The sequence below is a fragment of the Suricata suricatta genome, chromosome 2, assembly GCF_006229205.1.
Source record: "Suricata suricatta isolate VVHF042 chromosome 2, meerkat_22Aug2017_6uvM2_HiC, whole genome shotgun sequence".
NCBI lineage: Eukaryota > Metazoa > Chordata > Mammalia > Carnivora > Herpestidae > Suricata > Suricata suricatta.
In genome coordinates this window covers 91,596,691-91,610,180 of record NC_043701.1, presented here as the reverse complement: position 1 = coordinate 91,610,180, position 13,490 = coordinate 91,596,691, and the positions used below count along the sequence as shown (strand labels likewise).

The following is a 13,490-nucleotide window of genomic DNA, read 5'->3' as shown; positions in this document are numbered from 1 at the left end:
AGGGACCCATCAGCGTCAACAGTCAAGTGAGCTAAGAATGAGAACTATTTTGTGCATACCCTGTTCACATCAGTACATGTTATATTAAAAACCAAAAATTATTCTAAGTCGTGTGTTTTATTCTCTAGTAGATGCAAACGGAAGGTGCTGGAGAAACTCCTAATGACAACCACAATTCTGCCTTAAAATGATTCACATTAATCTGATACTTACATCCCTGTTGTCACTCTCAGGTTTAACTGTTTCAGCAACCTCCTTAAATCCACTGAGTAAAAGTAGGAAAAAAAAAATCAGAACAGTCCAACTGGAAAAAAGTCAAATTGAGGGAATAAAAACTCCTAAGTTCCTTTAAGGTATAGATTTTAAGAATTCCATGGATCAGATATTCGTATTCAGACATATTTAAAAACTAAACTTCACCAAGAATTTCCCACTTATTTTCTAGGTATTTATATTCTGGTTATTTTGGAAAATTTCAAAGGATTTTTTGATCAAGGGGAAAATATTGCAATAGGTAGGATTTTCTCTACCATTGTTTTTATGTCTTTTATCAACTTCCTGTTACACCAATGCAGAAGATAGTGGTTTGTAATTTTGGATTTAGTCTTTAACATGTGATGTCGCATCTTATAAACTACTTGAGAGCAAGAGTAGACCATCAAAGTGTGCTTTAAAATACAATCCACTATGTTTATGATCTTAAAAAGTAGACATATTGAGGAAAATACACCTTTGAATGAAATCATTGCTAGTTTCAGTATGGTTGGCAGAGAAACCACAGCCAATATTTATTCTATAAATATTTATGATGTTAAAATATTTTATATAATTGTTTTTTCTTGGGATTTGTCCTCCCTGGAATGCTGTCCATTTTCTAGCTTGCCAAATTCATCAATCCTTCCAGACTTGGTTCAAAATCTCACTTTCTCCAGGAATTAGCCCTCCCACGGAGCTCCACCCATTCTGGAATTCATTCCTGTGTCTGGACTGCTCTGAATGGGGACTGGAGAAGGCTGTGTGGAGGTGGGGTCATCTGAGCTGAGAAGGATTTGAGTAAAATTAGATATGCAGACATGGGTGGAGAAGGGCATTCTAGGAGCAGGAAGCCAGTGGGTGAGTAGAGGAGTAACAACATTGTTCCAATTAGAACGGAAAGATTGGCAGGTACCAGAGAAGCCACTTGAACCTGCAAAGGGCTCTCAAAGGTATCCAACCCATGGGCTGGCATAAGCACAACGGGGCTTTAGGATAATTTCTTCATTCAGGCCCTATTGGTCCAGAAGCTGACCTGTCGCGTGGAGGACAGTACAAGCCTCTTAAGGATAAAAATCATGTCTTATTCCTTTCTTCTTCTTCTTCTTTTTAAAGTTTATTTATTTATTTATTTATTTATTGAGAAAGAGAGAGACAGACAGACAGACAGACATGATCTCACAAACTGAGATCATGACCTGAGCTGAAACCAAGAGTCAGACATTTGACTGACTGATCCCCCCAGTCGCCCCTCATCTTCTTTGTGACTCACTGATCGTAACAGATGCACATCAAGATCTTTCTTATTAGTGAGATACAATAACTAGAATTATATTTTTGACTCTCTTAATAACAACTATTTAAATAACGTTTTATAGTACAAGGTATTTTCAAAGTCACCCTGTAAGTTTGGTGTATATATATATATATATATATAAGAAGAAACTGCAAGCACAGGAGATTGCCTTGGAAAATACACCTCATCCTGGAAGCCGGAGCCGTGGTTTTCTCCCTCCAATTCCCAGGGTTATGGGTGGGCTTGGCTGTCCCCCAGAGACCATCCAGAATCATTTCCTACCAGATCAGAAGAGGCTACTTAATGGGCTGCTTTACTCCACAATCAACAGACCAGGCAGAGATTCAGCTCAGAGGGTGACCAATGTAGTTTCAAGGGCTGCTTTGTCTTCCGGGTTTCACACAATCCCACAATAGACAATCAAATGACCAGAGACAAAACTACCAATTTTCTTGCCTAAATGTATTAATTGGGAAAGTAAATACTAATTTTCCCCTCTGATCCTGAAATAGCCTTCTATTTTTAATTATTGGGACAGTTTTGTTATACTCTGATAAGAGGCACTAGCCTAGAGGTTTAAATTCCACAGCAATAGTTTCTAGAAATGGGAGTTGAAGATATCCTAATGTATGTTTCCACAATATCTGCCAGTGACACTGGACTGGCTACATTGTCCTTAGTGTGAAGACTTCGCTTTGAAGCTTAATTAAATCTTCTTTAAAAATCTTCAATGTCTGGGAAGACATGTTAAAAAATGATACAAAAAAATTTCCGTGCTTCCTTTGGGGAACAGTAACATTTTAAAAGTCCATAACATAATAAAAGAAGCCTAAACATCAGGAAACACAAGTTACAAAGTTGTAGAAATCCAAGGAAGTGTAAGTATGAAAATAAGCATTTCGCTAAGCAAACACTGAGTAGAAATCCTGCAGGCGCAAGTTCTGAGTGTGGCCCTTATATGCCCACATTCAAACACTCCTCCTAACGGTGCTGCTTACAACAGTTTTGACACTTCTTTTTTTGGAAATGGTTTAAGAGACAGAAGAAAATCAGTGTCGTGTCTCCCTCTACTTCATTCACAGCTTGCTTTTTTCTGTTTAAATTAAATATATCTGCACTCCTTGTTCAGACTTGTATGCACATTATTTTGTCATTTTCCAAAGAGGATGAAAATTAGCTTTCAGTACGATATCCATAAGCCTATGACACAAGAATGGAGCAATGCCACCTACCTTTTAGTTTTGCGGAGAAGTTAAAGTGTGATGTGAACAGTTTATCGAAAGGAACTGTTCACAAGACAGTCCTTTGCAAATGAAGGTGTAACTCTTTGAACATTTAAATGACTAACTGCATAAGCTATATGCCAATTATAGAGAAAGAACATTTGCATTCGTATCATTTCTTCTGTTTTGTTAAACAACGACAATTTTAGAAACTATAATACTTCCAAATTCTCTTTTTTAAAAAAACTTCATTATGGAAAATTTCAAACACACCCCAAAGTAGAGAGGGCAGTTTAATGAAGTCACTGTACTCATCACCCTGCTTCAACTGTTAGCCAATTTCCCCATTAATATTCTTACTCTCACTCCCTGTCCCCCGTGGTCACAGAATTACACTGAAATAAATTTCAGATGTCATATCATTCGCTCCTGAGAGAATTCAGTACTTATCTCTAAAGACAAGGGATTAAAAAAAAAAAATATACACACCATAGTTTTTTTTTTAACCTAAAAGAAAAGAAAATTCCTTAATAGCATCTAATATTCTTAGTAAAAAAATACACCTATAAAATGAAAATCAAATGTCAGGGAAATATAATCCTGAATGATAAAATGCTCAAAAATGAGCTACTGACCTGCAATAAAAAGGAACAGCGTTCTCTTAAAGCCGAGAGTTGGAGGTGTGGGGCTTTAATGGGGGAAATCCAGGAATGGTATGGAAAATCTGTAACCACGTGCATATCAACAGTGGTTTTCTTTGCCTTGGTTGACAGCATCCATCAATCAGAATGTCAAGAAGCTTGACACCAAAATATTTAAAGAACTTCTGCCCTTGGTTATGGCCGGTGTGTTCAGGGCAACATCACCTCACATTGCCAGGAAGGATTAGTCAAGTAGGGAAACAAATCCACCTAAAATAACTTAGAGATCAGACTGAATTCAATTCAACAAGCACTGAGCATACCTTAGGGGCCAGACACTGGATTATGGATTTTGAGAAACAAGGGTAAATTAGTCTTAGTTAATTCAAAGTTGGGAAGGAAAAGGGGCCAAGCAGATTAATAAGAACTATAATACAATGTCATGAAAAATGTACCTACTTCAGGTATTTTCCATGGGGATCCAGATGAAGAGGTGATGATGGGGGGGGGGTGGGGCAGGGAGCACTAAGGCTCAAGAGAAGATAGAGCATGTTAGTAATGGTACCAGCAACTCATTGTGTAAAGATTTTACTCATTCCCCGAGCTGAGGGGCATGAAGAAATGTTTACTAGCATTTGTGATGCCCTCAGTGGATGAGGTGGGAAGAGAAGGAATCACGAAAGTCACAGAGAAGAGTTTACATGTAAGTATTATTGTGAAAGTCAGCAGTCTGGCAGATCTGAGGAGGAGACAAGAGACTTAGTGGCGAAGGAAGGGAGGGCATTCCAGGAAGAGAAAAGCAGGAACAAAGGGGTGGAAATTACTGGCATGTGAGGGAACTAGCAGTGTGGTGACCTCTGAGTGTGTGGGAGGGGCTGGCTGACTGGAAATGCAGGCTGGGACCAGAATTTGGAGCTTTGCAAGCAAGAACTGGGCCTCTGCTCCATGGCCAGTGAAAAGCTATGAACACATTTTAAGTGAACCAGTTTGGTCTTTAGAGACTACTCTCATTCTTGGGTGGATGATGGGTGGTCAGGGTTTACTGGACCGGTGGCACCTTGAATTAGCTCAATGGAGTGAGGTGGGAGGGAAGTGGGCTACTTAGCAATCCAACGTTGACAGGAGAGGTCTGGAGTAGCAGTAGTAGAAAAGAGATGAGGAGACACAAAAATATCAGACGTTTCAGAAAACATTATTTTTTAAAAAGGTGATGAAAGAAACAGAAGAGAGACCAAAACATCATGCAAATTTTATTATGCCGCCTGGAACAGTGTATTAGTATGCTCCAGTTTCTGTCAAAAAGTGGGACTATTCATGCAAGCTATAAACATACAAAATATCTCGTAAGGATATGAGAGAAACAGATATCAATGATTACAGGGCATGAAAAAAGGACTAGGAAAGAAGGTAGGAAGGAGACTTGTACTTTGGTATAGTGAACCACATGAAGGTGCTATCTACTGGATAGTTGAAAGAATATACAATTTCCTCCTGTACTGCCAGCCTCATAGGCAGAAAATAGTAGGAAAAAAGTTTTGGAGACAGATCTGGGTTCCAGTTCTGGTTCTGACGCTTCCTAACTGTGGGCCTGTGAACCAATTAAGTTCTTTTAGTTTCTGCCCTCTTACCTGCTGAATATAGATAATACTGGCTAATTCCTGGGTCACTACAACAGTAGTTAAGATAATCTTATACAAACATCTGCTAGAATATCCGAAACAAACTAAATACTCCCTAAGTGTGTGGTCACTGTTTTATTATTAATAAAACTTGTTTGACATGAATGTACCCTTAGTATACGAAAAGTTCCTTGATCGAGTTTAAGGTGTGCTCATTAGCAAATCTTATTCTACATTCAATATTTATCCTGTACAAAATGATTAATGTAATCCATCCAATGAATGCTATCCATTACATTACCTGTTTCTAGGAACTGAAACAACATATTATTTATCTGTATTTCTTGGTAGATGTTAGTTTCTGTCTTTAAATGACATTGACTCTAAATTTACTGAAGTCGTGTATTCAGAGGCTTAAATACCAATCAGATGCCATAAAACACCAAGAAAATAGGTACTAAGTTGCTATCCTTGAGGAACTGTCAACCTCAGTGAGACAAACAGGTGTGACCTTCAAGTAACCATGGCCCCAATTTGGCATAAGAGATGGAAATACTGGCAATGAAGTACCCAATTCTGGACCCACATCTGCTGTAAGATGTTGTCACGCTTTGGAGGAGGTCACTCCACAAGCATTTCCTTAGGTGTGTGGGTTTCTTCTGCGTGATACCATGTTCTAAATAAATTGTAACTGTGGCGGTTAACAGCATTTTAAGTGTTACAAAAGATTGGTCACTCCCAAAAGCCTCACTACTTGTTGTCTGAACAGCCACATCATTATTAAAGCATCATCAAATAGCAGTTTCTTTGTTATACACTGAGATGAATAATTTCAAAGTATTTTCATGTGAGATGTTCTGGCTCAGATCTGCCCCAGCCTGCAAAGATGAAGCCTTAAAAAGAAAACAGCTGGAGTTTAGAACTAAGATTTTGTTAAATGCAAGAAATAATGATGAACATCTTCCAGGATTTCAGAAGTGTCAGTGAATGCTTCAAAAAATAAATAAATAAAAAAGAAAAGACAGAAAAAGAAAAAGAAAAAAACGGAAGGTGTACGGCCAGAGGAAACGCGTTTCATTTCGTATAAGGCACCGTGGGGAGAAAGCGGTGGTAGGGATGCTTAACAAAAAAGGTCTAGATAATTATTCAAATATTTCTCTTTGAAGCAGATGCGTCTAGGAAGAAACATCAATACGTCCGTAGAGAAACAACAGCAACACGTAAACACTAATTTCTAAAAGAAGCTTCCACTGATGCCATAAATACGTTACGGATGCGCGCCCTGGAGGAATGACTGACTTCGTATTAGCAAGCAAGGCTTTCTGAGCCACAGGAGGTGGTACATGCTTGTATTTACCCCTAGCTACCTAGCGTGGAAGCTCAAAACTCGAGGCAACATATTACAGTTGAATGAAGGTTGGATTAAGCGGCTAATCTAAGGCTATATATAGACAGCAACACCAATTTAATCTCCGCCCCCTTCCCCTCCCCTCCCTATTTCCATAAATCTCAAGATCAGAGTTACAAAGACTGGGAACTCTGGCAGAGCAGAGGCCCTTCCTTCCCCCCTTCCCCCAGGGCGCCTCTCACAAACGAAGTATTAGTTGAAGCGTAAATTGCTTCCAAACATCTTTAACAGGCACCATAGGGCGATCAGATCCGGTTTTCTTCCCTAGCTTTCACAGAGACCAGAGGAGATGACAAGTAGTGTGTGTGTTCGGGGGGCAGGGGAGAGTGTTGAGGCTTGCCAAAAGAGGACTACCTTCTTCGGAGACTATGCTCCCGATGCGTTCCCCTCGCGCGTCCTGGGGAGCTCTCCTCCCCATCCCGCCCGGAGCCCAAAGCCCCAGCCCCGGCTTCTGCGGAGCCGCATCTGGCCGTGTCACGCACGAGACCGTAAGCACTCGCGCTTCCCACCGCGTGGCCCGCCCCCGCCGGCTCCCTGTCCCAGGGTCTCCCGGGGCGGCCAAGTGGGGCGAGCTGCGAGTCTTCAGGACGGGATGCTGATACGCGATACATGCGACAGGAGTGGGGTGGAGGGCAGGCTTCCCCACCCGGGGGCAGGAAGCCGCCCCTGCAGGCACATGCTTCCTCCCCGCCAGCTCCGGGCCGGATGGAAGCCCCCGGCGGGGCGGCGGCCGCGGTTCCTGCAGCCCTCCCGGCTTCCCGTGTCCCACCTGGGCTGCTTCTCACCTGTCCGAGGAGGTAGCGGCGACGCGCGAGGCTGTAGGCTGCGGCGATCCCGACAGCGGCGGTGGCACCCGCGGCAGTGGCGGCGGCAGACAATGGAGGAGTGAAGGACAGACACATTGACATCGACCCACGGAGCCCGGCGCAGCCCCGCCTCCCGCGCCGCCCCGCCTCCCAGCCCGCCCCCGGCCCAGGCTGCACCACTCCTGGGGAAATAGTAGGGGATTATAGAGACAGCCAGGGAGGTCTGCACGCCCTGAACAGCCACGGACGGACAAAGAATATCTGAAAATACTGTTTAAATGTTGCGCATGTCTACATGTATGAAAAGGGCGGCAGGATGCGGGTGGGAAACGTGGAAGAGAGGTTTAATCCTCCCCCCTTGATTTTCCTCACTGGGTTTTTCCTAGCCAGGTTGCTCCAATGGGAGTCTCTCGCTGCTGCCTCCTGTAGCTCCTCCTCCCGGCCGGGCCAATGACGCGCAGGGGGGGCGGTGACTGTCGCTGGGCTGGCAGAGACCGACCGCCCGGCTCGCCCGAGCTCGCCCGCTGCTTGCCCGCCCGTGGGAGGGTGGAGAGGATTCGAACACTTCCGTGGTTGGCCATTCAGTGTCCTGGTTTCGAGCTGTCCATTGCAGCTGGCGTTCCTAAAGCACACACGCACTTATCGTTTCTTCTTAATACCTTCAAAGAAACAGAATCATCTTCAAGCTGGCGGGAGCAATGGTTCATGTAACGAAAGGCGAGCTGACCCAGGAGGAAAAGGAGCTGCTGGAAGTCATCGGGAAAGGTATGGGTGCTGGGCTGCAACCGGGCGCTCGCTGCCTGCCTGGTCTGGGGGCGTGGCGGAGCTCTGGAGGCCCCGCTGGCGGGACTCGCCCTCCGCTGCGGTTCTGCGAGGTTGCCAGCCTCGCACCTGGAAATAGGGTTTCTCTCGGTGGTCTGGGGGCGGAGAGGCGCGGAGCGGGAAGCACTGCTGGGAACTCGAGCTGAGGTTGCAGGGATCCGTCTCCCAAATCAGCTTTTGGAAAGATACCCATTTCCAGGCCCTAGCTCACATTATAATGAGTGACCTCGGTGTGTGGGTCTCTTGATGCACATTCTTCAAAACTCTCAAGGTGATTTTGACCACCGTCCGTCCGGGCAACAGTGGCCTCAGGTCTTAGAAGGGTGTCTAAAGGGCCGTTTCGACTTCCGGAGGCCAAAAGATCTGGATCCTTTAACTGTCCCCGCCCCCGCCTGGGGGGTGGAGGGAACTAGGAAGGGTTCTTTATAAGGGCACAGAAGTAGGTCGGTAATTTGCCACATTGAGGGTTCTACGTCCTGGCCTCCTTGGCCTCTTTCCAGAAGCCCCTGGCCGCCACAGGAACCCTCAGGGAAGCGAACAGGTTATCCAGGCGTCCAGAGCCCTCGGCACACTTAGCACAGCATGGATCATCTCAGCGCGTTCTGCTGCGCTTTCCCTTCCACTCTCCCAACGCCTGTCCCACTTCCGCCGCTCCGGGTGCTGGGGAGGGAGATGCAGGCCGCGGGGACGAGCCTGAAGCCATGTTTCCCCCTGAGTCCCCGAGTGGACGCCCCAGAGGAGTTCCCTGCTGAGTTCCGTTATCTGGCAGGTGACACAAGCGTGACTCCGTGACTTCTCCTACACGGTCACGGCTCCGGGATGGGGATGCGTGGGACTGCGGACAGAGTGAATGTGGTTGATTGAAGCTCGCGTGAGATAGAGCCACATCTGTCCTGGAATGGCAGAGGCCAGTTACGGCAGCATAAAGACTTCCCAGTTTCCAGTCTTCTTTCTGTTACGCAGCCAGGCTCAAATCGGGATTCCCCAGAGGGTATGGCAGCTTTATTTCTCATCCTGACAAGGGAAGTCTAAATGTCAAAGAAAAAAAATTGGACTTGAACCCAACAGGTGCTGATGAGCGGAGCCCACCTCATCTGATGCCAGCAATTTTCAGTCAATCACAGCTACATTTATCATGACAAGAGTTCTTTGCCTAGAACTGTGGGTCCTGTAGTTGGTGCTTTTATTGTTTGTTCTGCAGGGTACTGGCCCACCCTTTTGGCCCTGCAGTCTTTCTGTTTCTCCTGTCTCTGGGTAATTTCTGCCTTCTGTCAGAGGCTCTGGGATTCCAGTCAGCAAACATGTGAGCCCCAGCTGTGTGCCAGGTACTTTGGTAGGCAAAAAGAAACAGGATCTCCTCAGAAGCCACTAGGGATGCACATTGTGCTTTTAAACAGTCCAGAGCTATCAGTTTTTCAAAAAGTGTAAACAAATGAACAAATGAGCAGTTTTACAAAGTGGGTTTCTGGAAGGGGCAGATTGTATAAAAGAGAACTAATAGCTAATGCAAGTTTAGTGTGCTTAGCGCTGTGATGTTTCTGGATCCAAACGGTGTATCAAGTTGCATTGGTTCACAGACAGTGTGGTTCACCAATTTCACTGGCCCGAGCCATGAGAATAACTGAGACAGAGTTAGTCTGTGACATACCCTTGTCAAGTGAAGGTCCATGGGACATCACTGTACTCCCAAAGAAAAAGAATGGGAGATCGGAGAAAATACCACCCAACTGTAGTCAGCCCTAGTGAGTGTGGGTAGGAGCCAGCATAATTCTTAGCACTCTACATTTATTGATCCATTTAATCTTGATCAGCTAGGAATTGTTAGTATTATTATTTTTTATTTATTTTTGAGAGAGAGAGAGAGAGAGAGAGAGAGAGAGAGACAGTGTGAGTGGGGGAGGGGCAGAGAGGGAGAGGGAGATACAGAATCCAAAGCTGGCTCCAGGCTCTAAGCGGTCAGCACAGAGCCTGACAGGGGGCTCGAACTCACAAACTGCGAGATCATGACCTGAGCGGAACAAAGTCTGATGCTTAATCATCTGAGCCACCCAGGTGCCCCGAGGTAGGGATTATTTTTAAGCAACAGTGTGATGAGAGATGACGTGGGTGATGGTTCACCAGGCAGGCCTGATGTGGAATCCTACCTACCACAATCATTTGCTGGTGAAAAGGTCTTGGACAAGTTACTTTTTCTGAACCTCTGGTTCTACATGGTACCCACCCCACAATGTCATTAGAAGAACGAAATCAGCTAGTGTCTGTAAAGCATTTAAAATGCTATTTGTGTTGTCTGTTGTTATAGTAAGTGAACTGACAAGGTGGATAACTTGCCCAGTGTCACACAGAGAATAAGAGGCAGAGCAGAGATAGCATTTGGCCCATAGGCTTAGAAATACCCCGGAGTTGAAATCAGACCAAACAAAAAAAATGAAACTATCACCATAGCAATCCATACCATATTCACTACTAGAGTAAATTTAACTTCAACAAAACATTATCATCTGTCAAGTTAAATTAATTTTATTTTAACTGTTATTGATTTTGTAGTTTTGTGTGCATTTAATTTGTGAAACATTTTTTGGTTTGTAGTTGAATAGAGTACATAAGCAGTTGATATTTGTACTCATAAGAATCATTTTTCTTAAGTGGGTTGGTAGCATTGTTAATGTTTTTGTTTTTGTTTTCCCTTTGATACATTTCTGAACCTGGAGAAGTACTAGATTAGTCAGCACTGGTACTTGGAACTGACAATAAATTTTCAGCCAAGTGTGACCTGTCATGTTGGCCAATCTCAAATAAACTCAGCACATTTTTGAGTATCTCTCTTATGCCTGTCACTGCGCTCCAGAAGTTAAGTGGACTGCGAGTGAGATTTAAAATCCAGAGAATCCTGCACATTGCTTCTGGACACATTTAGAACAATTTCTTCTTCAAGTGCATTCATATGCTAGACTATGTACAGATTATCTATTTATTGGATCACCAAGAAGTTCCAGAGAAACTGAGAAGCTGTTTGGTATATACCATTTATATATTTCACAGTTAATGATGGTATCCGTATTACAGCATGGAAGAAGAGAAAATTGAAATCACTGAAGCACATTTCATGGGCTTATATTAGGTGTAGATCGACTGACCCATTTTTCTAAGTTCTGATATCTTTTTTGTTAAGGACTGAGGAAGCACTGTTTCAAAATAAATGAAAACTTCCTTTAAGGGTATAAACCAGAAGATCTTCCATTACTTATCTTGTTTGGTACCTGAGGTCTTTAGGATTGTGGACTTAACAAGAAAGGAATGTATTTACTACTTTTCCTCCCCATTATTTGCATTAAAGGGGTCATGTAACAGGCTTAGAGAATAAGGTTTATTTCCCTCAAGATACTGGAGTATAATTAAATACAATAAATGGTGCATATTTAAAGAGTATTCCAGACTTTCTGTATTTTTCTACTAATGTCATTAAGTAAGGAAAATCCAATTAGAAACCATCACAAGTTATGCTTGTCGGGCACTTTGCTCATTTATTTTCCAAAATCTGCAAACTCAAACAGTTTGAAAAAATTTTTCATCCTGTTCCTTGCATTTCAGAAGGCTAACTGGTACTCATTGTTATGTATGTGTACACCACATCTTTTATTCACTTGGTTTTTTTTTTTAAGATTTTTTTAATGTTTTTTATTTATTTTTGAGAGACAGAGAGAGACAGTGTGAGCAGGAGAGGGTCAGAGAGAGAGGGAGACACAGACTCTGAAGCAGGCTCCAGGCTCTGAGCTGTCAGCACAGAGGCCGACGTGGGGCTTGAACCCATGAACTGTGAGATCATGACCTGAGCCAATGCCAGATGCTTAAGTTACTGAGCCACTCGGGCGTCCCTATTCACTTGTTTTAAATTGCTCACTGACAGGGCATATTTAACTTAGATTGTTGGCCAGTGGGCTGAACATTCTATAGAATGTTCTATAGACCTGTTCTCTCATGTGAGCCATAATCCCTATGCTCCCTGCAACTCGTAGCATGCTTTGACATGCTCACAGTCCCTATGGTGTTCTCCCTTTCCTGTGTCAACATCTCATTAGATGGAAAATAACTTCAATTACTTCTCGCTGGATAATGGAAATCAACTGACGCATCTTCCTCAAGTGAAATTGGGGCGCTGGAGTTTTTGTTCTGTTTTAATTCCTTTCTAAAGCTGTGGGAGAAAGTCTCTGATGAGAAGCCCAGAGCTGTCCCATGTAGAGCTTGCTCTCGTGCTTGAGGGCTTTCCGCCGATTCTGGAGCCCCGCAGCCAGTGGCACTAACTGTCCTCAGATGGACTACAGGGTCAGAGAAACGCACGCTTTACAAGGCAGCTGCTGTCATAGTCCAGGACTTGTAGATCATTCGCTTGACATATTTCCCCAGCAGAGCTATTTCTCTGTCAATCTAAGAGACATTTCTCTGCCTATTCCCTGTTGGTGTGAGACAGCCAGAAGGAAGCATGCTTATCTTTATTCTGCATTCCACATTTAACTCTGGAAAATGAGCAGAATTCAGCGTCTTGTTGAACTGTAATTTTCAGTTAAGAGAGGGAAATAATTCTCCTAACTGCGGGATGCTCCGCTTCTTTTATGTCCTTTTTGGAGGAGTGGCTTATCTCTTTTCTTCCTGAGAACATACAATTTCATTTGTCTCGTCCCTGTCAAACCAGAAATTTTTGGGCAGAACGAGTGGCTGACTCTTATTAATGATGATAATAGCAACATTCTCTCTTGCAACTACTTGCTTCTGTCCGTATGCCTTACAGAATACTGGAAAAACCTGACAGTTGTGGCCCAATTATGGCTTATGTCCAAATTTACAAAGGACTAACCTTCAGGCTCACGTTAGAGGACTTTCAGTATGAGAGCCTGAGTACTAACTGTAAGGCGCTTTTATATGGGACCAGGCATTAAAGATATGTTTACCTAAGCAGTTCTGAACGAAGAATTCTATTATAAGTATGTTGCTATCCATTCACAGGGCCTAGTGATGACAGAGTGTAAAAATACTGACTGTATTTTGAACTCCAATTATTACATTGACTGGAATTTAAGCTTTAGATGGTGGGTTGGACAAGATGCCCTTTAAGATTTCAGTATTAAGCATCTTATTTATGCTAGATTTCAGTATTAAGAGCCTTATTTATGCTTTGTGGTTACTGTATCGCTGCCAAAAGGAAAATATGGCCAATTTAATATACTCTAAGGTCAGTGAAAGTAGAAACAAGATGGAGCTATTTTCATTACTATAAATCTGTTCTTCCGGGTAATTACTTTGTGGAAAAAACACTATGTGTTGATGCTTTGTTTCTTAACAATCTAACCAGCCTAGTTTTAGTTTTACACATAATCCTTTAAAATATGTTTCCATGATGCTAGATTTTTTCTGTTATACTGATAAA

At 43.3% G+C, this 13,490-nt stretch overlaps 2 protein-coding genes across 3 annotated transcripts in view; one reads left to right on the top strand and one right to left on the bottom strand.

Moving 5' to 3' along the window:
- The window catches only part of BZW2 (basic leucine zipper and W2 domains 2), a 65,088-nt gene extending 57,726 nt beyond the window's left edge, over positions 1-7,362 (bottom strand). Inside the window, exon 1 of the mRNA XM_029929682.1 lies at positions 7,226-7,362. The gene's annotated coding sequence lies outside the window, so the exon portion shown is untranslated. The remainder of the gene's footprint in view (positions 1-7,225) is intronic.
- A 377-nt stretch (positions 7,363-7,739) lies between these two features.
- The window catches only part of ANKMY2 (ankyrin repeat and MYND domain containing 2), a 36,711-nt gene continuing 30,960 nt past the window's right edge, over positions 7,740-13,490 (top strand). For both annotated transcript variants that reach the window (XM_029929673.1, XM_029929671.1), the window contains exon 1: positions 7,740-8,011. In XM_029929673.1, coding sequence (XP_029785533.1) covers positions 7,945-8,011 — 67 coding nt within the window. In that variant the 5' untranslated portion in view covers positions 7,740-7,944. The remainder of the gene's footprint in view (positions 8,012-13,490) is intronic.